This window comes from Spinacia oleracea, chromosome 3 (assembly GCF_020520425.1).
Source record: "Spinacia oleracea cultivar Varoflay chromosome 3, BTI_SOV_V1, whole genome shotgun sequence".
In the NCBI taxonomy this organism is placed as follows: Eukaryota; Viridiplantae; Streptophyta; class Magnoliopsida; order Caryophyllales; family Amaranthaceae; genus Spinacia; species Spinacia oleracea.
The window spans coordinates 31,074,573-31,101,965 of record NC_079489.1 but is presented as its reverse complement, the minus strand read 5'-3'; the positions used below and the strand labels follow the sequence as shown (position 1 = coordinate 31,101,965).

Genomic DNA, 27,393 nt, shown 5'->3' with positions numbered 1-27,393 from the left:
AGTTAATCCACCTAACTAAATCCTAGAACATTTTTAAATATTTAATTTTATTTCAAATTTCAAATTTCTAAAATTTTAAATGAAATAAAATTTGATGTTATCTTTATATTTAAAATCTGAATTTTCAAATTTCAGATTTATAAAATTTTGCTCAAACCATAATGAAAGCGCAAAACATATTTTGACTGGTGTCGGTTGGAACTATGAAGTTTTGATCTTTTAATGAATGTATTAAGATTGGGTTCACATACTAGTGTAAAACTTTGGTTCGAAAAGTATGTAGTTTTGATTTGCTTTGTGACTTGAGCATTAGAGTTAATGATGGAAGTCCATAAATATTATTAAGCTGCAATTAGCTGCTGGTCATGCAAATCGATTTTGATTTCTTTTACATTCTGCCTCCTTCGTTTCATCTTGCACTTTATTTTTTGCAGCATCAAGGAGAACATTGCCGAGCAACCAACTGGACTTCGGAATGGAATACTACGAGAGTAAGTAGAACAAAAACATCGCTGTTTTAAGTAAAATTTTGTGACTTCTCTTTTGTTCTTTCTAGAAACACTGAACCAACTGTTTAGGTAGTTATATAATCTGCTTGTTTTTAGGTACCAAATGAATGGACTGAGATGGCTCGTATCACTGTACAATAATCATCTAAATGGGATTCTTGCCGATGAAATGGGTCTTGGGAAAACTGTTCAGGTATGACATAGGATTCATATATTTCAAAGTAGGGAACAGAGAGCTGGTAATGGTGGTATTTAATTTTTCAGTGTTTACGGATCAGTGTTATGTATGATCTGGTGTATTTTTACTGTAGGTGATTTCTTTGATTTGCTACTTGATGGAGACAAAAAATGACAGAGGACCTTTTTTAGTGGTTGTTCCGTCTTCAGTTCTTCCTGGATGGGAACAGGAGATGAGTTTGTGGGCACCTGGTATAAACAAAATTGTTTATGCTGGGCCTCCGGAGGAGCGGCGCAGGCTATTCAAGTAATGGACTTGTATTTGAGAGTTATGGATTTCAGCCAATAATACCCTGTTGAATAACTGCAGCTGTTAATTTTCTGCTGTAGGGAGAGGATCATCCATCGGAAATTCAATGTCCTCCTGACAACATATGAATATCTAATGAACAAGCATGACAGGCCTAAATTGAGTAAAATTGACTGGCATTACATTATAATTGATGAAGGACATCGGATAAAGAATGCATCTTGCAAGCTAAATGCTGAGTTGAAACTTTATCGTAGCTCTCACAGATTACTATTAACTGGGACCCCTTTACAGGTTATAAATCAACCTTTTCTATCCCATTATCTTCTTTGAAAACTCATGTTATTGGCTTGTTGACTTTTTAAAATTATGTATTCCTAATTGATTTTGTAATCCTTCCTTTTTTTTCTTATAATATCAAACAATGTTGTAATTTTGCAGAACAACCTTGAGGAGCTTTGGGCTTTGCTTAATTTTCTACTGCCAAACATTTTTAACTCTTCTGAGGACTTTTCTCAGTGGTTCAACAAACCATTTGAGAGTAATGGCGACAACTCCCTGGATGAGGTGAGACTTGATCTGGCTTCTCCTATGTGGCTTATCTTTCAGAGGTTTTTTCAGTGGATAATTTATATTGTCATTCCCAGGCCTTGCTATCTGAGGAGGAGAATCTATTAATCATCAATCGTCTTCACCAAGTTCTTCGTCCATTTGTACTTAGAAGGCTGAAACACAAGGTTCTTTTAACGATATTTCAGTTTTTTATGACAGTGTTTAGTCTTTGCTGTTAAAATTGCGACACTTAATGAGAATTTACTCCTTTGGACATGAATGCTCTTACATATGGACATATAATCCTAATATAAAGTTGTGGAAGTGTAATTATAGGCCTGATCTATAGTAGCTAAGCCACCAAGAACAATCCTTGAGATTTGCTTAGCTTGTTTGGTTAAAGACTTTTTCTGGTTTGCTTGTTTCATTAAAGATTCTTCACCTACACACTCGAAAATCTGATAGTAAGAAAGTCTAAAGCAGTCTATTAAAAATACTTTTTAGGTGCTGTGGCCCTAGACGATAGGACATTGGAAGGCGAATAAATGTAATTATTTCTAGTCTGCCTCACTTCATCAATGAGGCACACGCCCTGTGCCTTTGGTTTTTGCTATGCGTTGTACTGTCTCTTATATTTATGTTTCTAGTGACTGTAGCTAGGCAACGGGTAAGGATTTTAAGCGGGCTTGGCTTTTGATAATTTGATGTCGAAAAAATATCTCCATAGTAGGAATTCCGTGGTATTTCCCATGACAGATTAGTTGACTTTGTCTTTCACAGGCCTTAATTTGCACGATTCACTTTTTTTGGTTCATTTCTGCTATTTCTGAACAGTAAAAGTATCGAGCAGAAGAGGGTAATTAAAAAAAGAGATCATGTTTTTTGCAGGTGGAGAATGAATTGCCTGAAAAAATCGAGAGACTTGTCAGGTGTGAGGCTTCTGCATACCAAAAGCTCCTTATGAAGAGGGTTGAGGAGAATCTGGGTGCACTTGGGGTGTCAAAGGTTTCTGTTTCTGCATTCAGTTTGTTGCTTACTTTATCTTTTTCCGGAGAAGCATTTAGATTAACATAAAGTACACGGTCCTTTTTCGGGCATTTTTCACAGTTGGACAGTAAAACAGCAAACCTAGTTTCACAGCCTGCACGTGTTGGTTTTCTCACTCCGGTATTATTATTTTATTTTCTAATGGTGATCACTAATTATCAGGCTCGAGCTGTTCACAACTCTGTGATGGAGCTCCGGAATATCTGCAATCATCCATATCTTAGCCAGCTTCATACGGAAGAGGCATGTTTCCTTCTTCAATCATGGGATTTGTCAGTTTTTGGGTAGGGTGAGGGATGGAAGATAGGTGCATTATCCTGTTTTTCTTAGTGTGCTAAGTTTCTTGTTAATTTTGTTTTATGTAGGTGGATAATTTTATGCCTAAACACTTTCTGCCGCCGGTTGTAAGGCTATGTGGCAAGCTTGAGATGCTCGATCGTTTGCTTCCTAAACTCAAAGCAACTAATCATCGGGTATTGATGCATTTTCTCTTGCAGTTTAAGTATAATCTTCTAATTTTATGTGAGATTGTTGCCGATCAGTTGTTCTGTACTAGACTGGTAACTAGAAATATAAAATTCAGGTACAGGAAGTTAATATGGGGAAAGTTTGACAGATGATTGTAATGCTAATGCAATTAAATCACCAGCAATGGTGTTGGATCCCAACTTTAGAGTGGCATGACACTAAAACTATGCAAAATAAAACAAGTAAAAGAGATCCATCGTCAATATTCATCGTGCTTTCTCTTTCCCTAAGCTTCTCTATTCATAGACTAACTAACTCCCTGTTCTTGTTGCCCAAGGTTCCATTAACTTAATTATAATGACAATTTCTAACGTGCCCTTTCCCTATACCTGATGCATTGCATGTTCTTTATCTAAGCTATGTAGACTAGGGAGTACCAATCTAACATGGACGAAGATATGAGTATTGGATCCTTGGAAGGAAAGGAAAGTTTTGTGTGATGGTAGAGGACCGAACTTGACTTTCTATTTGGTGGACAAAGGAAAAAAAAAGAACATCACAAACTACCCTTTTGTTTTGTTTTAATGGTTTCCGTAACCCTATTGACCAAAAAAAAAAGTTTTATGTTATCCTTTTTTCCCCACCAAAGATAACGTGTTTAAAAAGGCTTCCCTTGTAGACTTTCCCAAAAGAATTTCCTAAAAGGTGCAAGGCGGAATAAAAAGTTCAGAAATGTGAGAAGTCATTATCCATCGGATAAAATAGAGCACCCTTTTGTTTCCCACATTTCTTATGCTCATGTACTTGTTTGTTAGTGTTATCTAAAAAGAACTCCAAGCTAATGCATCGTTGGTGGCTTTAAGCTGGGACCTTAGTCTCCAATTGCTTCAATCATCAATCCCAAACTCTTTTAAGTAGTCGTATTGAATGCAATTCCAACATCATAAAACTACTTCAAGATTTTTCCCTTCTTGTCACAAACTACAAATATGTCTTTCCTTTGTTCCTTGCAACATATCTTGTGGAGTAGACGTTACAAATATGTTCATGGGCTTTCGTGCCTTAGTATTTTAGGAAGATTGCTTATTTTTGGGCCTGAGCTACCACCCAATGGCCCACACTCTTCCTTTTCCCCATCATCACCATCATCATCATCAAATTGAGGTATGCTATCATTTGACTATTTCATTTTGCTTGTGCCTTTTTAATCTTAAATGCCTTGACTTCCTCCTTTACACGCTTTGGGCAATTAGGGTAATTTAAGATGCATTTCTATATCCTCCAACCAAATGTTGTTTGAAGGGAAAGGTCCTTCCCTTAGTTACTTACTTTATCACAAAAGATTTAGGATGTAGGATCCAACTTTTATACTCCCTCCGTCCCCGGAATACTCGCACCGCTTTCTTTATAAAGTCGTCCCGGATTACTCGCACCGTTTTTACAAATGGTAAACTTTTATTAATAATATTATACTTACCCATGGACCCACCTATATCCTTACTCCCTAAAAATAACATTAAAAAGTGATTCAATTTCCACTACCCTTTTAAAAAGTTGACACATTTCCCACTATCTATATTAATAAAATACCTCACTATCAACTACCATCTAATTAAATAATAAGTCAATTACATTGTATTAAACTATGTGCCGGTCAAACTAGTTCGAGTATTGGAGTATTTTTTTGCCGGTAAAGTGACAACAATCAATAGTTTATTGTGTTCTTGAAATACTCCATCCGTCCTTGAATACTCGAACAATGACAAGATGGTGGTGAATGATGGAATTGATAATACTTCTTGTTCTTCAGCACTATAATTCAAAACTGAAATTTTCGAAAAGGAGGTAAACTACCGAAAATTTGTCAATTATTTATTGTGTTCTTGAAAGCAACCCTCTCCCAAAATCATGGATGGTTTCGTGTGCAGAATTGGGGGACAATGATCAAATTGATAAGTTTTGATTCCTATGTAAAAGGTATTTACCTAATTCGTATCTTGAACTTTGTGACAAAGGTCATGTTTGTGAAGTGTTGGAGCATAGGAGGTGAAATCAGATTTTCAGGCAAATTAAATTGTTCAATTACAAAATTGGTAATTAGTATTAAAGTGATTTTTAGTACATAATTTAGCTTGCATTAGAAGGATTTCTTGCTTGTCAGACTTTATTTGACCTAATATCCTCAATAAGGGTAGAATGGTAATAACACACTAATGGAAATTTGACGAATTGACGCCATCTGGAGTAAGGGGCAAGTCATGATTATTTTAAAACCAGAGGTATTTGGTGAATTATTTAAAACACGAAGGTATCCTGTGAATGTTTATTACCGTACTATTATTGCTTCACGTTTAGCAAACGATTTTGTATAATGGTTCATGTTGGCCGACCCCTGGGTTAAAGCTTTGTTGTTGTAGTTGGAGGGGACACACGTTCGACTTTGTCGCTCCAACAGTTTTACAATATGTATACATGCTTGAAATTTAAATTCAAATAATTTTAACTGAACCTTCAAGGGCTATTTTGGCGTTCTCGTTGATGTGTAATAGGCCCCTATTCGAAGATCAAGTTCACAAAACAAAGTGACCGATATTTCTCCTTGTGAGAACACTCCCGAACCCGTGTATGAAAAAGCACCTAACGCTAGGGGGTGAGCACTTTTTTAGTTCTAGGCGAGGCTCATTCAAAGAAGTGTATTAAAAAGTGCAAAGCGCACTACAACGATAAGAGTTCTAGAGCTTAAGCGCGCGCCTTTTCTTTTGGCTCTTGTCCCACTTTCCACTGTTAAGGATTAATAGGGTGTGGTCCATAGCAACATAAAATTAAAATAGAAATGAGAATTTCAATGAAGCGCAAAAAAAACAATCTTCATGCACTTTGATGCGCTTCTTTCAAAACGCTTCACCTCAGACTAATTAATCGCTTTACGCGACGCTTAAGCACACTCTTTTATACACTGATTCAATGAAACACACTTAAAGCACACAAGGTGCATGTGAGGCACACATGGGGTGATATGGCGCGCCTAGGCGCAACAGGACCCCTATCGGCTATCGCCTTGGTTTGCCTTTGTATACATTGCTGCTTGAACCCCACAATTTGAATCTTCAATCTAAATCAAAAGAGAACACTCTTGAACATCACAATTCGAATCGTCAATGGAAAGAGAAATCTCATAAAATTTTAATGATACTAAATCTAACATTTAGATTTTCCTAGATGCTCTTTATCCTAAATCACTCTTGTATTTAGAATAAAGCAAGAAAGTTTAACTTTCAAAATAAGCAAAACTCACGATTTTGTATTAATTCCATGTATCTAAAACAATGAGTCTAAGGTCCTTTGTATAGGCCTTGTTAGCAATGCTTAATCTTAACTTTAAACAAACTTGGAACCTAAAGTCCTAAAGGAGAAAACCCCGTGGCGCGTCGGATGATCCATGAGCAAGAACAGACCCATGAGGGTTCGAGAAAGGTGGCAAGTGGGCCCAACCTAGGTGTGTGACCCTTCGTTTTCTTCAAAGTGAGCCGTACTTGAAGTAGAAGTTGTTTCTTAATTCCAAGTGAGTGCTGTGATGAATTCAACCCTTTGAACGCCTCGATCGGATCCCATTGGATACAGTGATATTGTGTTTGGCTCATCAAAAGAATTCTCGTTCTATTCTTGTCACTTGTATATGTATATGTTGATATGAAGAGCAGGGTATGGAGTTCAATTTCCCTACTAAGAATCTAAGAAAAGTAGTAAACAATTGATATCCCAAATTACGCTCTATAAGATGTGTAATTGATGCTCTTAGCTCAAAAATATATTAAGAGAGGTTCTTCCCAAGCCACTAAAATCAAAGGAGGAACTTATGTTATGGCTTCATCAGTATACTTGGAACTGGTCAACAATTAACTTTTTTTTATCACAAAGCTCAAAATATTACATACTGCACCCTAACGCTTGTATAACCTAATACTTCTAGAATTTCGAATAACTAGAAGCAAGCTTATATAACGTAAAACTGTAAAATTATATCGGAAAAACTGTTGTTAAGGTTGTTCATATCAAGCTCCCACTATCTTTTAGTTCTTAATCTAATTAACAAAAAATATTTAAATTCTTTGGCTCTTGGACTGATTATAATAATTAGTATGAACACTTGAACAGCCAAATCCTAAACTCAGCCAAAATTGAAAACGCCGCATTTTCCCCCCTTTTTATTAAAAATAACTTTTAGAAGCTGTAAGCATAATGAAGTTAACCTACAGATTCTTGTGTTGAAATGGTAGAAAGTATTTAAATAAATATGAAGTAAACATTGGAAGATGTTGCTGGAATCATATTCTTGAAAACTATGTGCAGCATCGGGTATTGATCTCCTCCTGCTAATAAATTATGCAGTTATGTTTATAGCTTTAAATGGAGGGTCGATTTTTTTCGGGCTTGGCTTTTACTTGATTCATGCAATTAATGCAAGTACCTTTTACACACTCACTTGTTTCAAGTTTGTGTTGTTCAGTGAGTGATATTGGGTAAACTCTCATGTTGTTCTGCAGGTTCTTTTCTTTTCCACAATGACTAGGTTGCTTGATGTTATGGAGGAATATCTTGTATGGAAACAATATCGTTACCTTAGGTTAGATGGACATACATCTGGCCTTGACAGAGGTGCCCTTATTGAACAGTTCAACCGACCAGATTCTCCCTATTTTATATTCTTGCTCAGGTTAGTGACACTTGGTATGTTTTAGATTGGATTTAAATTGGTACTCCTATTCTCTCATCCTTACTCAAAGCATTTTACTTACCATGTCCAGAAGTATCCTGCTCTAACTTTTATAGGATGTCCCAAATATTTTCAATTTGCTTGCTTTTAATATCTATTTCACTATATTTATGGTTGTTTATATCAATTATTGTCTTGACGTTTAGAGTAATTTGAAAAATAAAAAGGAAATAACGTATATTTGCTTGTAAACTTCCAAAGTAAATAAGGTTTGCCGGGTTCTGGTTAATTTTTTCATTGCGTTTTGGTAACCCATGCAAACATTTTGGGATGGAATGATCGTAATAGTTTTCTGCCTCATGTGACAATATCAAATGCAGAATTCATGGTGTGTCATCTTATGGTCATCAGTTTTTTCTTTTTGTCCTGGGATTAGGAGTGATACTTGTTGGCAGATAATGAGCTATACTTCGTATATGATGAACTTTGGAAATTATATTGATGTTGTACGAACTTTTGACATGTTCTATTTATGTTCTGTCAGTATTCGGGCTGGAGGTGTTGGGGTGAATCTTCAAGCAGCAGATACTGTCATCATTTTTGACACAGACTGGAATCCGCAGGCATGTCTTTGACCCTTCTGTTCTCTTTTGTTCACCGAGGGGGCGGGGGGGGATGTTGTGGGTGGACAGTTTTTGCTGACCGTATTTGCATTGCTTGTGGTTTAGGTTGATTTGCAAGCACAAGCTAGAGCGCATAGGATTGGACAAAAGAAAGATGTGCTTGTTCTTAGACTAGAAACAGTAAGTTACTTTCCCCCCTTGTGGTCTATTTCCCTTAATACATTTCGCATTGCAGGATGTTGTGAGGCTTTGCTTATGGAACTTCAGTGTTATCTTAATTAGTGTTTTTGAACATAATGATTTCGTTTGCGAAGCATCTGGAGATGATATATGGAACATTTGTCAAATTCAACCCAGCTAGCTTCCCACTTCCCACTTTACTGGACCCCCTCAAACTTTCATTTTTCTTAATTACAACCTAAAACTCTATCCCTCACTTTAAATTACAAGTTTCAACCCCGAGTCAGTTTCCGGCGAAAACAACGAACAGTGATGTCATCAATATATTTCCAACACAATTAAATGATTTCCAAAAAAAACACATTAATCAGAAACTTAAAAAAGAAATAAACTCCATAAAACCTTTTCCATTTCTTAACTCCCTCCATCTGCTAAACTCTTCTTCGATTACTCCATCCTGTTCCACCAATTTATCCCTCACATTGCCCGCGCCATTGAAGTCCAAGCTTGGAAGCTTCAACGTCGCCCCTCTCTCGCTTTCGCCGATGCCACCCTCCTCTCTTGTTCTTACACTTAATAAAAGCAAAATCGGAAGTTTTAAAGGTCGAATTCAACCATCAGAACTCCAGATCTGGAGTTCTTATGACCGGAAGTAGCCATTTAGAGACATGATTGAAGATGACGTATATTACGTGTGTTTCTTTGAATTGATTTTGTCTTTCTACCTCTAGGGTTTTGGTTTTTAGGATTGGGTTTTGGGTGGATTACTTTGGTTTCTTTGGCTGTTGTGGTTTTTACTGGAGGATTTGTGGGTGCGGGGGTGGTTGCGTAGTTTGGTGTTTGTAGGTAGGTAGTTTGAGGTTCTGCACTAGTGTTTGGGTGGTGGACCTACGGTGGGGTAGGTCGAAGGTGGCTAGGGTGGTTTCAGGGTGGTGAGCAGAAGTAGAGACAAGGGGGCTGGCAAGGAAGTGGAGGTTGGTGTGGAGGGGAGGAGAGAGAAATTGGAGGCAGCCATGGTGATGAGCAAGGGCTGCCAATCTGTCATGGAGGAGAAGGAAAGGAAGGGGAAATGTTAATTAGTTCAATTAAATGTTAAATTTTGAATTTTTAGTGGTTAACTAAGGGTTATAGGTTAATAAACATAGTTAAGGTAAATTTTCTTTTTTTCCAAAATCATTTAATTTGTTGGAAATTATAATTATGACATCACTTTCCGACACCATTAGCCGGAATCTAAACCGGGTTGTAATTTAAAGTGTGAGGTTAAATTTTGGGTTGCAGTTAACAAAAATGAAAGTTTTGGTGGTAACTCGTATAGAGGCAAGTTTATGGGGTTGTATTTTGCAAAATTTCCATTATATATTTTACCAATCTCCCAACCAAAGCAACAAAGAAAAGAAAGAGAAGTGGATGTTGAAAATTTGCTGAAACGCTTCTTCCGTTGCATATTCATCTCACTTTTTTGTTAAATATTTTGTGTTCCTCGTGTATTCACATATCGATTCTCACTGGTATCTTATGATGGAGCTAAGGAAGACATTCCAAAATGTGCACGATGCTTTGGTTTTAGAGAGATGCTCAACCAACGATGCTTTGGTTTTGTGGTTTCACGGGAATCTTGTGGCTGCTCTACATAAAAATAAATGGATTGATTTTCTTTAATATGTACTAATTATTAAAAGTGTTCATATGAATGTATAAGTACCACATGGCATACTCCTCTTGTGCAAATGCTTCATTTATGTGTCAAACCCTGAATAAAAAATAAAACATTTTCGTTGCAAGATATCCGAGACATTTGAAATGTAGAGTAAGAAACTGACCACATTAGTTCCTTTATGTTTGTCCAATTTTCCTTTTTGCATATACTCTAATGCGCACATTTGATCATCAATATCTTAAGCTGCAGCTTAAAAAAAATTATGAATATTTGATATTTTGAAATTACACATCGAGACGTATCTAACAAGACCGTAAATGAACATGTTTTTTCCCTATATTTGTCGAAGATTCTTCATGGTTAAATTTTCTCTCTCCAATAATAAAAGATTCTAAACGGGACAACCAAAAAGGAATGGATGAAGTATCATGTTCAATATTCCCAAACAAAATATAACAAAATTCATTGGTATCTCCTTAATAGCATCACATATGTATTTAGTCCTCCAACACTTTTATTGTATTAAGACTAACAAAAAGAAAGTACTGTTGTTATTTCAATTCCTTTTTGAAATTATACTTCCTCCGTTTTATTTTTAGGTGTTACACTACCTAAGTTTTTTAATCAAGTGTTACACTTCCATTAATGGAAAATCACTACACTATTTAATTGTATCTCTCTCCTCTTCTAGTACTCACCCCAATTATGTTAATCTTTCTTTCTCTCTCATGGTCCCCACACTTGATCACAACATCTTTTCTTACAATTAACATTACCGAATATCAATTTACTACAATAAAGAATTAACCAACTACCCCACTTGCATGTTATTTTAAAAACTTCCTAAAACTACATGTTGGTTAAAGTGTAACACCATAAAAAAATGAAGGGAGTATTAATTATTATGTTCGTTTTTCCATTCCCAAACTTGATGAGATTTTATAGAACTTAACAACCCGGCTCGGGGTACTTAATGGTTAGGCTATTATCGCTTACTAACTCTGTTCCCTTTTGATGGCTATTGTTTACTTTAGATACACTTATTAAGGGTAGGAGAGTATGTTGTAAGCGGGTTTATGTATGAAAAGAGTGAGTGAGTGATTCAGTGATTGAGTGAGAGAGTGTTGTAAGTGGGTTTGTGTAAGAAAAAATAGAAGAGTGAGAGAGTGAGTATTGTAAATGGGTTTACGTGGACAGAGGTTGGGAGAGTGAGATTTGTGTAAAAAATTTTAGGAAGAGGAATAAAACTTTACTTAAATTCAAATACAGTATAAGTGTAACAAGCAAAAGCATATTTATAAATGGATTTACGTAAGAAAAAATTTAACGAGAGCGTTGTGAGACTTGTGTAAGATAAATTAGGAAGAGTGTTGCATGTGGGATTATAGGGTAAGGTGGATTAAACTTTATATGAAATAGGAATGAAGTACAAGTGTAACAAGAAAAAGCGTAGCAATAAGAAAGTAACGGAGGTAGTAATTAATTGTGGACCAACTTTTGTTTTGGGTCTTGCTTTGGTTTCGTTGGCACATTATTGTCCGGTTTTTCCTTGATGCAGGTCTTTCATTATAATGCATTGTTGTTTCTATTAATGTACTGTTATATTTTGTTGGTTTCCTTAGAAGGGAAATTAAAGACGCTGAGATATCTTAATTACAGATTAGATTTTCCGCCTTTTTAAAAATTTTTAGTTTTTGATAATCATCTTGTCTAACAATTGTTAAACCTTATAATTAAGGTCCACACCGTTGAGGAGCAAGTGAGAGCTGCAGCTGAGCACAAATTGGGTGTGGCTAATCAGAGTATCACTGCTGGTTTCTTTGATAACAATACAAGGTATTACGTGTATTTAGCCTATAGTTTTGCTCTTCCCTGCTAGATTTTCTTTTGCAAATTATTCAGAACAATAGATTATTGCTGAAGCTATAACTTCTACCATCATCCAGTGCTGAAGATCGTAGGGAGTATTTGGAGTCTCTCTTACGGGAATGTAAGAAAGAAGAAGCTTCTACTGTGCTGGATGATGATTCTCTGAATGATATTTTAGCTCGCAGGTATCATATTTGTGCTCAAAATTGTCTGTTAGTTATTTACTGAATTTAATCCCCTTAATTTATTTTGCACTGAGTTTCCTATAGCAAATATTCATTGCCTAGATTGCTGTTTCGGGATTGAATGGTGAACCAGATAGACCTACAAAAACTGAATGGAATTTGAATGTTTCTCAGTCATTTTTTCGCGTTGTTGTCCTTGTTTGTCAAACCCAATGACCTAACTGTTAAATTGTTTAATTTGAGTATCCAATTTTGTTCTTATGTAACATATTCTGCTTACATTTTTGTAACCGCTCCTTAGTCTTTCTCTATGTAAATGTGATTTTGTCTGTGTTGCGTCGTACATTTTCAAAAAATTTCCACTGAATATTAATTTTTTTATTTTTATTTACATTTAGTCTACATTCACTTGTTTCCTTACTTTTTAGAAACTTCTTCCTTTTTCTAATTAACATATCCATGCTATTTATCAACTCATGTAGGATTTGGTATTTGGTGTTGGGCATTTGGCAATAGGTATATGTACGTGTGTTTATAGATGCTTCCTTTTTTTTTTGCATTTTTGTGCGACACAGAATGTCATGCAAGCTTTTGCATTGCCTTTGTGAACGCCCCTGCGTCTAAATTCTCATTAACAAATACTAGGAAAAAGTTGTGACTGAAGTATAGATTGTTTACACTTTTTAAAACTGTTTTCTACACTTGGGAAATTCAAAACTCTCTTTACACAATTCCTAATACACGAAGATGGATTAGGGAGTGAACTCAATTCATAATTTCGTACAAAAACTGTAGCTAGGGGTGAGTGAAACTAACTTCATGGCTAAGTAAACACATTTCTTAAATTTGGATAAAATGTGTTCAGCATATATCTTCTGCCTAGTGTAATGAATCTGATCAGCTTTTGCATTTACTTAGCGGTCACGCAAAACACCTAACTACTATTAACTACCAAAATGCACATGTTTGCTGTCCATTCAAAGCCATTTAACAATCCATAAAGTAATGAATGAAAAAGACTGAAGATAGCTCCCTGGTAGAACTTTCACACTTAAGAGTAAGGCCTAAGTGATTCCTAACTAGAGCCATAAAGATAGTTTGGTTGATATCAGGTATTTGACTATCCCTATATCATGTAACAAAGAAACTTATCATTGGCAGGATATTAAATATCTGTCACATCACCATAATGTTAACGTTACCGGAACTACAGGCATTGCTGGAAAAAGTTGTTTGACAAAAAGATTGCACCACATCCGAGTTTTAAAACCACAATGGTAGAGAAACAAAACACAGAGGAAAAAAAGGCATAACTGGAAGAGAGCCCGTGCAAATGGCTATTATAGATTTATTTTTTGAGAAAGAAAGTAAGAAAAGTTAGGATAGTCTTTCCTCAAGACCACTTCAGTCTAGGCCAGGCCCCCCTAACGTTTGGCCCAAACCAAATAACATCAAACAAATTTAGTAAGATAGGCCCAATTAATAGCAATTGGCCCTCCAAAAAACTTGGCCCATTGAAGAGAGTCCCGAGTGTAACACGTAATAAATTGCTAGACCAGAATTCTTTATTGTAAAAGCAATAAATTTGGATTTGGGACCACAGGAAAAAAACAGGAAAGAAGAGAGAAAGAGACAAGAAAGTGATGTTTTCTAAAACAAAAAAGGAAAAAGACAAAGAAACATAGAGAAAGAGGGTCATAAACACACGTAGAGTGAGAAGAAGATAGAGAAAGAGAGTAAAGGATAGAGAGTGAAAGAAAAATAGGAGAAGGTAGAGGGAAAAAGTTTGTTACATAATTTATTTTTATTCTAAAAATAATGGTTAATTGTGAGAGTGTTTATTGGTAATTTAATTTACGGATTTTTCATCAAATACCCCTCAATTTTCACGAAATTCACCAATGCCCCTCAACTTTCAGAAATTCACCAAATGCCCCTCACCTTTAATATAATACCCAAACTACCCTTACTAATGACACGCCGTTAGTCCGCCGTTAGCCCGCCGTTAGCCTACTTTTCTAATTCACCAAATGCCCCTACAATGTAACTTATTTCACCAAATACCCCTATTTCAAAATATAATTCACAAAATGCCCAAATGTAAAAATTACCTTTTTAAAGCCCAACGGCTAGTTTTTGGGCATGTGTATGTCGACCGAAAAGATGGAACAGTCCTTGTCGGCTGGTGTTACGGGGGAGGAAATTGATGAAGCAGGTTCTCCGTGCTAATTTGTTGGTGGCGTTTCAGGGTTTTCTCCGGCTAACAATTGTCCATTGGTTGGGGTTGGGGTTTGGTTGGGGTTGGGTTCTCTCTCTCCATTTTTTTAAGACAAGTGAGAGTCTTTTTATTATTAGATGCGAGTACAACATTAGTTTACACCATAACCGAGCTTAATCATAGTTTGGGGAAGTTGCTGTCAAAAATCCGTAGCTCTAGCGACAACCACATGTCCATAATAGGACTAGACATCGAAAGACACTACTGTCAAGATGACACCAAACGCCAACTTGCTGAAAAAGTTGCCATAGTGAAGCTGTGTTTCTTCGACAATTGCTTGACTATTCAGTTGTTGCGGATTAATAAACCTATTTGTTCACTGGCCTAGTTTTTCCAAAGACAAGAGCTTACCTTTGTTGCTTTTAAAATGAACAACTGTCTTAAAGCGTTGAACAGAGATTATGGGATTCAATGCAGGAATGCTTTTGATTTGGGTGAATTGGTTGTAACCATGGTGTAAAAACTAGCCCGAGTTAACTCGTATCGCCCGAGTTAACAAGGTTTTGGAGGCTGGCGATACGAGATATCCCGAGTTGTAAAGGTGTTTTTAAAAACGGCGAGATCTCGGCCGGTACAACCGATCCGAACGAATTTTGTCCGCATTAAACATTATAAACCTCACATCTACTCGGTTTTCAGCCGAATTCCCCATGTTTTCGACAAAAAGAAAGGGAAAAAGGAAAGAAATGGAGAAACTCCATTGAAATAGAGTAGAGAACTCCATTTTCAAATCTAAAACAAGAGAGGAGAGAGAAGGTAGACAAAGGAATTCATTTTAATTATGTCACGTGTATGGTTTAGGGGAGGGGAACTAGGGTAGGTAGTGAATGGGGCTGACATGGGGCTTCTTTTTAAATTTCAAATTCCTACGCGACAACCGCGACACGGTCCGCGACTAACGCATCATTTCCGTTACCGAGACTCCGCGACCGATCCCGCGACCGTGACCGATACCGCATTTTTTATCTATGGTTGTAACTGTTAAACAAGATAAAAAACAGACCAATGAAAAGTTCAAAACATTTGGATTGCAATATTTGACGAATCTATTTACACCGGGTAAAGAATTGTTTTTGTACGTGCTTAAAGGTCCTGCAGCACCTCTAGGAAGTTGGGGTGCTACTATGTTGTCTTTACAACAAATTGAAGCAGCTACTCGTGATGCTTACTTGTGCTGCCTTGTTGCGTATTTCTCTTGTTAATTACTCCATATTTGGGAAATAAACTACTTCCTCATGAAATTGTAATCAATCTAGCATTTCTGCTACTAATAGTTTCAGATGTGTCAGAAATAAAGTGTACTAAAAATATCAGCAACAGATTAAGCATATTCAACACACAAAAAAACATCACTTATCAAACTAGATTAAGCATATTCACCATTCAAAAACATCATAATTATCATATTCACCATTCAAAAATAACTTCATATAGTGACAGATATACTGAAACAATATGTAGTATGGATAAAAAACATCATAATTAAGCATATTCGCCATTGTTGCTTGGATCACGCTTGTAGTATACCCTTTGTGGATTGAGTGTTGTATCGGAGCTACGAATGACAAATTTCCTCCCACGATAACAGATTTTATTTGGGACTCTAACATATGTGGACTCATTATGTGTGGATGATGATTTTGAATGATAACTCATGACATAAAATGAGATGAAACTACAACAAAAGAATTTGGTGACTAAATAAACACTCAGAACAGGGTTATTTATACTAAAACAATAAGCTACGACTATTTTTCAATCCCAAAAAACTAGCCGTTGGGCTTTAAAAAGGTAATTTTTACATTTGGGCATTTGGTGAATTATATTTTAAAATAGGGGTATTTGGTGAAATAAGTTACATTGTAGGGGCATTTGGTGAATTAGAAAAGTAGGCTAACGGCGGACTAACGGCGGACTAACGGAGCGTCATTAGTAAGGGTAGTTTGGGCATTATATTAAAGGTGAGGGGCATTTGGTGAATTTCTGAAAGTTGAGGGGCATTTGGTGAATTTCGTGAAAATTGAGGGGTATTTCATGAAAAATCCGTTTAATTTATTATGAAATTATAAAAAATAGAAAGTAATATCATTATTTTAATTATAGCTAACATGGAGTACTTAATATTAGTATATTACTATTATAGATGATAGTAATAGATTAAAACTTGCCATTTGCAATTACCAAAAATAGAAAAAAAATATTTGGTATTTGTATTGGTTAGAATTTTACGAAATAGAATTTTATTATTTTTCCGTTTAGCCCCCCTAAGAAAATGGGTCAAGGTCCGCCATTGCTCAAGACGGTATAAATTGGATATTTTAGACAATTCTTATTATTTAGTTTTTTCCCGGGGTCAATCTTTCAAATCAGGGTTATGTAGTTATGTATAGTAAATGTTAACATGCTAAATGAAATAGAAGAAAGGGCGTAACAACAAAGATTGTTCCCAATCGATCGCTGTCAACCCTATTAAAGATTGTTCCCTTTCCTCTTGATAGCACCATCAGTTGATTTTCCTAGTTGTTGTCTTTTTTTTTTCTTCTTGAACAACCCTAAGCTTTACTGTGTATTTTTAGTTCCATAATTATTCCAGAACTTTTGAGCAGTGGGCACAGGGGACCCGGCTTCTGACCTGTTTCAGAGGATATATTTTAGAGCTGGCTTTTCCAAATCCATGTCCCCCTTTTCTCTTTTCCTTCTATTGGATGATTATTGCTTTCTGTTATCTGAACATCGTATTTCTATTTCAGTGAGTCTGAGATCGATGTATTTGAATCAGTTGACCAGAAAAGGCATGAAGAAGAGATGGTATTTACCTCAGAAATCACTGATCTGTCTAATTGTTTGTTATGTTTGTATTCTTCAACACCCCTGCCAATTTGGTGTACTTGTATTATTGTTGATGGACTTGTTATCAATTTAAATTAAAGGTTACATGGAGAAAGCTGGTACTCGAGAAGGGAGGTGATGGTTCTGAAGTTTCGCCGCCTCTACCCTCACGTCTTATAACAGATGATGATCTGAAGGTATTCTATGAGGCAATGAAGATACATGATATTCCTAATGATGGGGCTGCTTCTAGTTCTGGAATGAAGAGAAAAGCCGGGTATTTGGGAGCCTTTGATACTCAACATTATGGGCGGGGTAAGCGGGCTCGAGAGGTGGGTTAATTATATTCTTTGTTTTGCACATAGTTGACTTCTCACCAACCTATCCCATGCTTTTGGCCTTTGTATAGCTTTGTTGTTAAAGCTGTAGTAAGAAGTGCATGATCTTGTAGGATTGGCACTTCTCGTCTGTCATTTCAACACCTTGAATCCAAGTTTGCCTTTTTGATTGTTCAGGTGCGCTCTTATGAAGAGCAATGGACAGAAGAGGAATTTGAAAAGATTTGTCAAGCCGAGTCTCCTGAAGTTCCCAAGCCACAGGATGAGAACATGGATATCTCACTGGGAATAGACAATGGTCAAACATCTGGCAAAGTGGAGCTACCTTTGCAGTCCCTGCAAACTCCTCCTCCCTCTTTAGTATCATCCCCGCTTCGTAAGAAAGAGGTCAGACCATCCGTTAAGCGGGGCCGAGGGAGGCCAAGGAGAACAGAAGCAGATGTTTCTCCTGCCATTGGGGTTAGTTCAACACCCATTGGAGTTAGTCAACGTGAAATTCAATTGCAGAAAGGAATAGATTCAATCATGGTGAATTCAAGTGATCTAGACACTCATGGTACTTCTGCTGTGACACGAGATGACAGTGGAGACAAAAATCAGAATGATGTGGTTCCTCACAAACCCGAGGCAGTTGCACCTTTGCCACTTTCTCTTGATTCTGGGGTTCAATCTGATCTTGGTTGTACTTCTTTCTCAACTCAGCCTAAAAGACAAGGTCGGAAAGGGCAGCCAACCGAGAGATCTATTGCAGGGAATTCAGGGACTGAATCTGTTAAGCGGAGGGGAAGGAAACCAAGTCGTGTGTTCCATCCTGTTCCTGCTGGTTCTCAGGTAGAAGAATTAAAACCCATTGAACAACTATCCTCAGATACACCTGTACCGGAAATTTCTAGGGTTAGCACAGATAATCCTCATGCAGTGAGTTTAGGTAGCTCAGATCCCAAATCCTTTGAGGGCCGTTCTGGTTTAGCTGTTGATGAGGATTCGAAAGAGTCTGAACCAGCAGTTAAGCAGACTCTATATGATTTCTCATCGATGACTGACACGGAAACAAGCAAACCTAGATCATTATCAAGTCGAAATGTTTCTGCCCAAGATTTTGTAGTTGGGTCTGTTGACACAGCTGTTCAAGATCCAAAACCTAATGTTAATTCTAAAATAGATATCTTGGATTCCTCCTCTATTTCACCGGCTCCTTCAAAAGCTTCTGCTGTCAGCAAAGGTGATCCTGTGTCTCAGGATCAAATGGTTAATTCATTGAAAACTGGAACTGATCTTCAAAATGTTACCGCACAACTTTCCAATCCTTGTTCTGAATCTGCCATGGCTAACCCAATTGGACTCCGACCTGGTAGAAGACAAAGCCAGAAGCCTCAAGGTGGAATTGAACCAGTCCGACGCAGGGGTAGTAAACGTGGCAAGATAGTGAAAACTGACCTTGCTCCACCTGATGTTCAAGATAAAAATTTGAATAATAATGTGAAAAGTCAAGGTTCGCTGTCCACTTCAGCTGGCACATATGTTACAGCACCTGGAGCCGGTAATATGGGAATGGGCTCACTTGTTGCTACTGTCCCTGTAATTCCTCTTGTCCCAGTCTCAGGTTTCATGCTCAGTTCTACGCCTTTGACTTGTACTAGCGGCTCAACGCATCATGTAAACATGGGTTCACAATCAAGTCCTCTTCTGTCTGGAACTTCAGCTATCTCCCCCAAGAGTCCTATGCTTGTTCCTTTGCAAGACCAAGGGCAAGATCAGAATGCACAAGCTGGAGAAACGGCTCCACGTCGACGTGGAAAGAAAAAGAGTGCAGCATTACCTGCAGATAACTCGGGTAGTCAGTCAATATCTTCGAGGCAGTCTGATAAGAGTGCTGGAGCCTCTGGTAGCCGCAAAGGCATAGCAACAAGAAGTAGACGAATAAACATTTCCCAGACTAAGATTGTACAGGAAAAAGCAGAGGTATGGGACATTTCTATTGCTTCAACTGGAAAGGATTTAGAGACAATCCAGTCGGCCGTCGTGTCTTCTCATGTTGTCAGTCCATGTGTTCTGGAATCTGCTTTTGTTAAGGCCAATGAAGCCAGCAATTCTCAGGAATTAAGGCATGCTAACTCAATGGAACAGATAGCATTATGCCGCACTCCAGCAGATCTTCCACCCGTATCATGCAAGGGTAAAACGAATGTTATTGTATTGGCTTTAGAATCAACTGGTCCTGGTGTAGATCCTGCTCGGGTTACTTACAGAAATGTGGTTGCGAAAGATGAACTTTTGGAGTTGCAAAAGAATGCTGCTCGAAGTGTCCTTACACCAATTGTTGAGGTTTCTCAAATAGAAGCCAGCTGTACTGCTGCTATGCAAGCACCTACTCTGGATGAGGAATTGTTTGCACCTCCTGGATTCGACACCCCAAGAAATGAAGTGTCAGAAGCTGCACTGAGGAAGCCATTGGAAAGAGATGTTGGTGGCACATCTAAGATTACTGATGCAAAAAGAAGTGCTGTTGTCTTGGCTCTGGAATCAACTGTACTGGCAGCCAGTCCTTGCGGCATGTCATGCAAAAATATGGGTGAGAAAGAAGAATCTTTAGACTCGTACAAAGTAAAAGACTCAGACACGGGAAGTGTCTCTTCTTCGAAGCCTATAGGTCGTGAACCAATTTCTGAATTGGCTAATACAGCGACGATAGGTCACCCAGAAGATGAAATGTCAACTCCTCCTGGATTTCACGTCCCTCAACGGGGCCTGTCTGATAATGCAGTTGCAACGCCTTTGGAATGTGATGATAGCCTGACCTCAGAGATGGTGGCTGATTCTGCTCCAAAATCTAAAGTTGACCAATATTCTGAAGGTATGTGAGACACTGCTGTTGAACTGAAAAGGGTTGAAGAGAGGGAGATTGTTTTTTAAGGAATCACCGTGTGTCCTAGTCTCTATTCTCTTTAAGGATCTCTTCTTTTTTACACTTGTTATTTGTATTATTTAAAAGTATAAAATTGGTCCCTGGAGTCCGTGTATTAAGAATCAGACAATAAATGCTCTGGAGCAAAAGAGGTCTTGGTGTGAAGGGGAACATTTGAACAAAGCAAGGCTCAGAATTACTTTAAGCGATTATACAGTCCTTGTCTTCTAAAAAGAATCAAACACCGGTTGAAGAAGATTTTTGAAAAACGTTTTAAAATTTCCTACATAATAACACATTATCATGGAAGGCATACTTTAAGCGATTATACAGTCCTTGTCTTCTAAAAAGAATCAAACACCGGTTGAAGAAGATTTTGAAAAACGTTTTAAAATTTCCTACATAATAACACATTATCATGGAAGGCATAATACTGCTAATGACGGTTTTCTTCTGTATACACTCAATTCTGGAGGAGTAACTGTCATCGACTTATAAGTCCTTTGCACTTAATTTTACCTTGCATGATGCGTTGGTTTGTTCATTAGAGTTCATAAATGTTCTCTTGCATTCTATGTTGGTTAGTTTGTGCATCCTTTGCCTGTGATGTAATTTGGCGTTACTCTCACATTATTTTAGGTGAATATGAGTGGTTTGATTTGGCTCTTTTACTATTGCTTGTGACACTACCATGTATTTATATTGGTAGATCAGTATGGTAACTCTTGGCCTTTGTGCTCAGTGTTCTTTTGGGTAAGCATCGGGCAATGTGATTTGGTGTAGGTGTGATAGAAGAACTGGGTCTTTAATTAAGGATTACTGATTTACTGTCAATGTGAACTTTGTTGATATATGTGTTTAGGTTAGTCTTTTATTCGGCTTCTTTTGGGTGGATTCTTACTGTACTTTGTTAATGGGGAGTGATTATGAAATTGAGGTGGGACTGGTTTTCATGTAGCAATTGTTGCGCTTGGGTGTTCTTAAACTTTTGTTGGGATGGTGTTGGTTAATTTCCTTTTTATTTTAGAGTTGTCCCTAACGACATAGTATTTGAGAATTTGAATATAGCACCAACGTTGTCTAGATTATGTTGTTTAGTGATACAGTGATGTGACTATGGAAGTTAATGAGTTCCTGGTAGTAGATGGTTTAGCAACTGCTTTCTTTGAAGTTTTCCTGGTACTAGATGATTTTCCTAGTGCGGGTGTATCTGGTGTCCGTTCACAAACTCTTAAATAAGGCAATTTAAAGTTACTCTAATAGGATTAATAACCACCCCTATATAATTAAAAGTCACCTACTATAGTGTATAAAGGTAATCATATTACCGTTTGAAAAGCACTCATAATGTACAAAGGTAATCATATTACAGTTTACCCCCTTCCTAATGTACAAAGATAATCAAAATAGGTTAAAAGTCACCCTCATATTGGTTAACCCCAATAAAGGGCGTTCTACAGTAAAATTACTGTACACCCTCGCACACAAAAGTTTTTGTTGTCCCTTTGTTTTTGTGCTCATGGAGCCCTTCCTAGAGTATCTTTTTCCGATGTACTTACTGGATGGGAATGCGGGTTTTTGCTCAGTAATTCCACCTCTGCGAACTTTTCATTTTATAGGCAATGAAACTTTAACCGTTGCGGAAAGGTATGTAGTGAGATAGCTTCCCTGATTTGCATTTTTGTTTGACAGAGCTTAATGACGTTGCTGATGTTCCAACAGCTTCTGATGCTGTAGATCTTCGTAGTGGGTCAACATTGGAAGCACAATCAAGAGAAGATGAGCAAATTCATGGTATGCCTCAAACAAGTTTTAGTTAAGCAACTCAGAGAAGAATGTGCTTCTCTTCGCAGTTCTTTTTCATACTTTTATAATCCTAGCCTGGTATGTTGAAATTATTATTCTACCATTACTACCCAACCGGATTGAGTCCACGATGATTTAATTATTTGCATTTTCTTTTGCAGGGTCTGATGATGGCAAAGTTGATGCTTTTGATATATCAACAGCTTCTGGTGCTGTTGATATTGGTATTGTGTCAACATTGGAATCACATTCTAGAGTAGATGAGCAAATTCATGGTATGTCTCAAACAAATTTTAGTTAAGCAACCCAGAGAAGAATGTGCTTTTCTTTGTAGTTCTCTTTCAATATTTCTACACTCCTAGCCTGGTATGTTGAAATTATTATTCTACCATTACTACCCAATCGGCATTAAAGAATTGATCCAAGTCATCCAACATGATTTAAATATCTGCATTTTCTTCTGCAGGGCCTGATGATGGCAAAGTTGATGCGGTTGATGCTCCAACAGCTTCTGATGCTGTAGGTCTTGGTATTGCATCAACATTGGAATCACATTCAAGAGAAGATGGGCAATACCATGGTATGTCTCAAACAAATTTTAATTGGCAATACTTCATTTTCTAGTTCTTTTCACATTTCTTTACTCCTAACCTGGTATGTTTAAATTTTTATTCTACCATTACTACCCAACCGGCCTAAAGAAATGAGTCCGACGTGATTCAATTATTTGCATTTTTTATTGCAGGGCTTGGTGATGGCAAAGTTGATGCTGTTGGTGCTCCAACAGCTTCTGACGCTGTAAGTCTTGGTATTGCAGCAACATTAGAATCACATTCAAGAGAAGATGGGCAATTTCATGGTATGTCTCAAACAATTTTTAGTTGGCTACTCGGCAAAGATTGTGCTTCATTTTCTAGTTCTTTTTCATATTTCTTTACTCCTAGCCTGGTATGTTTAAATTATTATTCTACCATTACTACCTAACTGGCCTAAAGAAATGAGTCCGACATGATTCAATTATTTGCATTTTCTTTTGCAGAGCCTGGTGATGGAAAAGTTGATGCTGTTGATGCTCCAACAGTTTCTGATGATGTAAGACTTGGTATTGCGTCAACATTGGACTCACATTCAAATGAAGATGAGCAATTTCATGGTATGTCTCAAACAAATTTTAGTTCAGCAACTCAGAGGAGAATGTGCTTTACTTTCTAGTTCTTATTTATATTTCTATACTCCTGGGCTGGTACGTTGGAATTATTATTCTACCATTACTACCCAGCCGGCATAAAGAATGAGTTCAACGTTGTTTAATTATTTGCGTTTTCTTTTGCAGGGCATGATGTTGGCAAAGTTGATGCTGCTGATTCTTGTGCTGTTGCAGCTCCTAGTTTGGTATTAGAAATGGAGGTGTCTCGTGGTACGTCTGTAACATGGTTTTCTACTGTTTTTGTTCTAGTTTGTTCCAAAAAGATTTTTAATCCGTCACGGTTCTGTAATTTTCTTTTTTCCAGACACCAATGATGACACTGCTGACACTAATGTCGGTGGTCCAGATTCTGATGCGGCAGCAACGTCATCTTTAGAATCCAAACAGAAAGAGAAGCTGCATGGTTTGTTTGAAACAAATTTTAGTTTTGTTCTCGCAAAGACCAGCATTATTGTTTTGTTTGAATTTGGTTGCTATATTGTTGATATATCTCCAAGAATGATGACTTACTAGTATTAACGGTATAGCAAATTTTGATAGACTGACCTTACCATTGGATAACCGTTGTAAAAGAAGAAGGAAAATAGTATTCCAGCATGATTATGTAATATGCATGTTTGTCCACAGGGCCTGATCATGACAGTGGTGAACTTGAAATTGGTGATGCTCCCACAGTTTGCTGTGTTCTAGGCTCTGAAGCTGCAGCAATTTCAACTACGAAATTAAATGAGAAAGAAGAGTTCCTGGGTATGTTGTAAAAAACATTTTTGGTTATTTTTCTGAAAGAATGTCACCATGCCTTGTTTTTAGTAGTTTTTACATGCCTTTGTTGATTATACTTTCTCCTGTGTTTTTTTATTTTTATTTTTTATATTTATTTTTTATAATAGCACCATTTGCCTTATATGGAAGTTGCTTATTAATTGCACCAAGAAGTGTTGTTTGACAAATGAATCAAGGAGTGTGTTGGCTATTTGTTTGGAAGAAAACAGGGAATTTTAAATTAAGCCTAAAACTTCTTTTTTTTCATTTTAACAAACTGTTTTGATTTTTAGTTATTTTTAACTTTATTTTTACGTAGGATAAATTTGTATTAAACCGTCAATGAGGAGAAAAACTGAAATTATAGTATGTAATATATATTTTTTTTAATGTAAAACTAAATTAGATAGATAAAACAAAATTTCTTCCAATAGTGAACCAAACACTAGAAATAGGATATAGAACCCATTCCAATGTTGAACCAAGCAAATCTGTATTGGTAAGGGGTTTTCAATACATATCACATGGTATGATAATCCATTCCAATTTGTTGAACCAAACGGCCCCTTAATTGATTTGAATAATCACTTGTACAATTTTTTTACAGAATATTAAAGACATTCATCTTACAATATACTTCCTGCTTTCTTTTTTAGATGACACAATTTTTTTTATCACGTTTGCCAATGCAATATTTCAACAATAAATATCTTTGATTATCAATGGGTAAAATTTATAAAAGTTGATTTAATAAATCTATACAATGAGACGATTATAACAAGACCCCACATGACTATTTTTTTTTACGTATAAATCACAATTGATGGTTTAAGTAGATTATATGAATAGTGTCAAAGTTAAATTGTATCATCTAAAAAAGATCGGAAAAGTAAAAAGAAATATTCAAAACGATAAAGACTAAAATGGGACACCCAAAATGGAATACGTAAAGAATGAAAAGGGACGAAGGGAGTACTAATATCCCCTGTGACCAAAATACCAAAATAACTCGGCACTTTTCTAGTCTGATTGTTCCAAAATAAAAACGTCACACTTCCTTTTTGATTGAACATTGTTTTTTACTTATCTCACTCCCACCAATTTTTTTCCCGGTACCCCATCGCGGCAACACTATCTCTTTCTTTTCTTTTTCTTTATCCACTGGAAATTACTTTTTTTGGTTAAATGTCGTCATGCTATTATTCTTTTCTTAGTCTCTTTGCCTTAAAAATGTGTGAAGATTATTTTGGGGGAGGGAGTGTTGTCTTGAACTGTCCAGTTATCTGACATCTGAGTATCTGTATCATAGGGAGGTCAACAAGGGAGGAAATAATATAGCTAATTTATTTATTTTTATAAAAAATTCCATGTCCGATTCAGGGTCTGAGGTTGGCTATACTGTAAATGATGCTGCTGATGCTCCTGCAGTTTCCCTTGCCGTGGTTTCTACTACAGTAACCTCAACTTGGGGATTAGAAGATAAAGGAGAACTGTGCAGTATGTGTCAAACACCCTTTTAATAATGCAATTGTTTATGAATACTACTCCTTCAATCCCACTTTAGGAAGTCATTATCAAGGAATTGGCTTCAAATAACATTATTACCCATGTTTATACAATTTTTGAGAACAAGCTTCTTAATATGATATTACGCCTCAAATCTTAAAAATAGTAAGAATTTTATGGGAAAATTCATAATTTCACATACTAGGTATGAAGAGTGGCCTAATATTGTGAGATGACCCAAAATAGATATACATCCTTCAAGTGAGAGACGGTGGGAGTGTTTTTAAATTAAATGGTTCAGTTAGTTTTGCAAAATGTCGTGTCCTAGATTTGTTTGGCCTGCCTTTGTTGGTCAATTGATATTTCCTCATTTTTTTGTTTACCCAACACTTATTACGTTTGGGAAATTTCTCTTAAGTTGACACGTTTCTATTTTGGGTAAGTTTGATGCGTGAAAATGTCAAATTTACCCACGCCTATTTCTCTCACTCCTCTCCTCCTTCATCCCCTGTAAGTTTGATTGGAATTACGATTCTTGATTGAACCTCAAAAATCACGAAGCTTCAGAAAGGAACCGGGTTTAGTGATCGTTGCGGAGCGTGAAGAGAGAGATGGAGGATGTGACGGTGGGGACACGTTGTTTTGGTGGTTATTTGTAGCGGAATGGGTAGGAGAGGAGGAAAGAGGCTAGGGTTTGTTGCGGTGGTGGTTTGTTGTTGTTGCGGCGGCAGTGGTGGTGAAAAAGAGAGATAATTCAATGAGCTGCAATGGCCGAGGATTTTGAGGTTTTGAAGAAATCCTAGAGGAGAGAGAAGAGGGGTTGAGAACTTGAGAAGGATGGGGTCTTTGGAGGTGGTGGTAGGGTTGAGAAAAATGGGTTCGTGAAGGTGGTGATGGTGGTGGTGGACTGGTGGTTTAGGGTTGCCGAGCTGTTGAGGAAGGACAGAGTCAGACAGTGGGTTAGGGGAGAAAGGATAGGGTAGGTGTAATTTAGGGGCATTTTTGTCTTTAGACTTTCTCTTTCACTGAATTCTTGTGCCAAAATGAAGTGCGCCATCTAAATAAAAACGGAGGAAGTAATATGTTGTCCAATTATTTCTACAAGAAGTCAAAAAATTGAAAACACCTCTAGCACGTTTCAGTTATAGGTTTGTTCAGTTTCAGTCCTTGATGACATTGCCAGATTAAATGCTATGCTGGTACTGCTCCTACAGCTTCTCATTTTCTATGTTCTGATACCATTGCAGTTTCAACTTTGGAGTTAAAAGATAAAGGCCAGTGCTATGGTATTTAATTCAACAAGTTTAAGCACCCTAAATTTGACTATGTTTTGTTTCTTTTGATTAAATTCCAAGGAACCCAGAATGGAAACTGTGGAAGCAGGGTTGATTTTGATATGACTTTGTTGTACTCCTTCCTTTTCACAAAGATGGTTACACTTCCCTTTTCACAAAAACAAATAAAATGA

At 36.9% G+C, this 27,393-nt stretch overlaps 1 protein-coding gene across 14 annotated transcripts in view; it reads left to right on the top strand.

Moving 5' to 3' along the window:
* The window catches only part of LOC110801225 (chromatin structure-remodeling complex protein SYD), a 52,395-nt gene that overhangs the window by 19,697 nt on the left and 5,305 nt on the right, over positions 1-27,393 (top strand). For 9 of the 14 annotated variants that reach the window (XM_056840061.1, XM_056840060.1, XM_022006556.2 and 6 more), the window contains exons 16-41: positions 435-491; positions 606-702; positions 821-993; positions 1,077-1,290; positions 1,438-1,563; positions 1,644-1,733; positions 2,437-2,553; positions 2,758-2,838; positions 2,961-3,068; positions 7,608-7,777; positions 8,322-8,400; positions 8,506-8,580; positions 11,979-12,076; positions 12,187-12,294; positions 17,323-17,380; positions 17,503-17,733; positions 17,917-20,593; positions 22,337-22,438; positions 22,612-22,725; positions 22,917-23,030; positions 23,196-23,309; positions 23,490-23,603; positions 23,784-23,867; positions 23,962-24,060; positions 24,285-24,404; positions 25,800-25,916. In XM_056840061.1, the coding sequence (XP_056696039.1) occupies positions 435-491; positions 606-702; positions 821-993; positions 1,077-1,290; positions 1,438-1,563; positions 1,644-1,733; positions 2,437-2,553; positions 2,758-2,838; positions 2,961-3,068; positions 7,608-7,777; positions 8,322-8,400; positions 8,506-8,580; positions 11,979-12,076; positions 12,187-12,294; positions 17,323-17,380; positions 17,503-17,733; positions 17,917-20,593; positions 22,337-22,438; positions 22,612-22,725; positions 22,917-23,030; positions 23,196-23,309; positions 23,490-23,603; positions 23,784-23,867; positions 23,962-24,060; positions 24,285-24,404; positions 25,800-25,916 (5,537 nt within the window). The remainder of the gene's footprint in view (positions 1-434; positions 492-605; positions 703-820; positions 994-1,076; positions 1,291-1,437; positions 1,564-1,643; positions 1,734-2,436; positions 2,554-2,757; positions 2,839-2,960; positions 3,069-7,607; positions 7,778-8,321; positions 8,401-8,505; positions 8,581-11,978; positions 12,077-12,186; positions 12,295-17,322; positions 17,381-17,502; positions 17,734-17,916; positions 20,594-22,336; positions 22,439-22,611; positions 22,726-22,916; positions 23,031-23,195; positions 23,310-23,489; positions 23,604-23,783; positions 23,868-23,961; positions 24,061-24,284; positions 24,405-25,799; positions 25,917-27,393) is intronic. The other 5 variants (XM_056840062.1, XM_056840063.1, XM_056840065.1 and 2 more) reach the window with 2 other exon arrangements.